The sequence below is a fragment of the Fibroporia radiculosa genome (assembly GCF_000313525.1).
Source record: "Fibroporia radiculosa TFFH 294 genomic supercontigs, scaffold4512, whole genome shotgun sequence".
NCBI classification, from domain to species: Eukaryota; Fungi; Basidiomycota; class Agaricomycetes; order Polyporales; family Fibroporiaceae; genus Fibroporia; species Fibroporia radiculosa.
The window spans coordinates 1-2,317 of record NW_012133407.1 but is presented as its reverse complement, the minus strand read 5'-3'; the positions used below and the strand labels follow the sequence as shown (position 1 = coordinate 2,317).

The window sequence follows — 2,317 nt, the reverse complement described above, 5'->3', positions numbered from 1 at the left end:
CACCTCACGGCGGCTCGAGCCTGGACCGAGACTAGCGCGACGTAAGAGTCCGCGAACACCGGGGTGCCAGTGAGTGTCACCGTGTCCCTTCCGAGCGCAGAGCGCGCCCGCCGCTCCGGTCGTGCGGGCACGATTGCCCCGGATCTGCGTGCGCTCCCCGGCACGCCGCCCGCGTTAGCCGGCGCCACGGCGCAAGCAGAGTGGCACCTTAGCACCAGATGGCGTCCTGCGCGCGCATTTGCCACAGGAGGTTGACGGGTTCTATCGTAAGACAGGGCGCGGGCGACGCGCGTGGGCGAGCGGTGGACGGCGGATGCACGGGGACACCCATCTCCCTGCGCGCGCTTGGGCGCAAAACACGCAAATCCAACCTGCATCGACCTGACAAGCCTGCCACCGGCAAGACGCCGCGCTCGGACGCACTGCGCTTTGCCAGCCGCCGCAAGGCTGCGCCCGCGCGCGGGGGCATGATGCACGGGCAGTGATCAATGGTTCTCGGCAGCTCCACAGGGCGTCGCCCGGCTCCGACGTCGGCACTCCCTAGTTGGTGCGTCGAGCAGAGTACTTCGCCCAAAATGATTCGCACTTCCGTCCGACGAGGAGATCTGCGTGTCCTATCACAGACAGTCGAGGGCAAATAGCAAGACAGCGTCATGAGACTGGCGATCTGCACCGCTGTTATCAGCAACCAATTCATTATGTAGTTGGTTTTGGGCTGCACCTTGTGTCTGAATAGGGGGTATCTGGTACATGCGGCTCATCTAGCAGGGCCTATAGCACTTGGTTATAGTATGATCAAATCGTCGGGACGTCAATTCCAGTCCCTAGACTCAGAACCTCGCCGAGTATGTACAATGACCGACCTAATGCATGCCTTCTTCCTTGTCCCGAGTTCGTTTAAGAGCGTCGCCGGTGGTAGGACACTGGAGTCTGAATAGCGCCGTCATGCAAGAACTTGAAGAAGGATCGGCGTGACTCCGTCTGCCGGCCTCTCGCGTGCTGTCACATTCCCGTGATCTTGTAACAGCTGATGGCAAATTGAGCTCTGCTTTCAAAACAATAGTAATGGTAATGTGGCTAGCGAAACATATAAACATTGAACTTGACGAGCAAATTTCAGAATTTCAGGCTCTGAGAGAGAGTTCACGGCCTAAAATGCATGAACGACCGTATGTGAAGGCGACGTCGTTCAGAATTCATGGGTAACTCGGATCCAACATACTCAAGATATGCTGAGCCGCAGAACATCGTGCTAAGATCGGCTTACATAGCAGGATCCAAGAAATACCAATAAATTGGCATTGTCTGGCCGGTGGAAGCCCAGCTTACCCCGTCCAATTTCGACGCTGCGCCCCCATCGTCGACGCAAGGATGGCGCAAACTCTTCAACCTAGTCATTTCTCGTCATCGACCGCCAGACCTAGGAAATAAAAATGGTCGTTGGCGTATTGCACCTAACAAGCTGGCTTGAAATAAGGTGCACAGAATGTCACCCCATGCGCACGCAGTGGTGACAAGAGTTTACAAAGCGCAGTCGCGCGCCGATAAGCCCAACGGCGCTGGTCACCGCCATCTCGTCGTGACGCCTGCAGCCGGGCCCATCAGCGGTCGAAACGAGCAGAATAAGCCTCCGGAAATCCACACACCGCGCTGCGCTAGCGCATCGGCAGACCCCTGGGACGGTAATCATAACTGCGACGCCCACAAAGACCAGACATGCACCAGTTGTGCACCAGAGATAGCTTATCTGTGCACCCTCCTCGGATTGCGCGATGTCCAGCGTGGTCGCCGGACACTCCGCCGTCCCTCAAATTCGCTGCTGCGGGACAGCCTCAGCATCTCACTCCCCCACGTTTGGCGTTGTCGCTCTTGTGCAGGCATTGACGGGGCCCGTGGGCCCACGTAGGGGCCTTTCTGGGATGATTGGCCGCTATAGATTGCTCCGCTGCCGTACGACACTGCAGCGTGCGCCGAAATTGTGGCACTGGCCAGCAGCCGAGACGTGGCCTGCCAGAACACCTGAAACGGCTGGTCGAGCATCGTCGGCTGGCTATCAGATAGACGTCCGTCCGTGGATGAGGCGTGCTGTACTGCACTTCGTGCGAAAGACGAGACGTGCACCGTGCACTCTGGATCCATGCAAGCATGCGACGGCCATACCGCCAGCGGCGGGCTGGGTGGTGCGCAGACAGCCGTGCGGTTGACACACGTTGCCCCTCTGCGGCTCCCCGCTCCTCACCGGTCACCGGTCACCGTCTCCATGTTGACAGCCGCGTCCCAGGTCCGCGTACGCTGTGAGACCGCGGGATGCGTCCAA

At 59.0% G+C, this 2,317-nt stretch overlaps 1 protein-coding gene across 1 annotated transcript; it reads right to left on the bottom strand.

Moving 5' to 3' along the window:
• Positions 1 to 1,743: 1,743 nt before the first annotated feature.
• On the bottom strand, positions 1,744 to 2,139 carry FIBRA_05434 (uncharacterized protein; the record flags this gene model as incomplete). The annotated part of the gene is made up of 1 exon (XM_012327199.1): positions 1,744 to 2,139. One exon carries the CDS (start codon positions 2,137 to 2,139, stop codon positions 1,744 to 1,746), a length of 396 nt encoding a protein of 131 aa, XP_012182589.1.
• Positions 2,140 to 2,317: the final 178 nt, after the last annotated feature.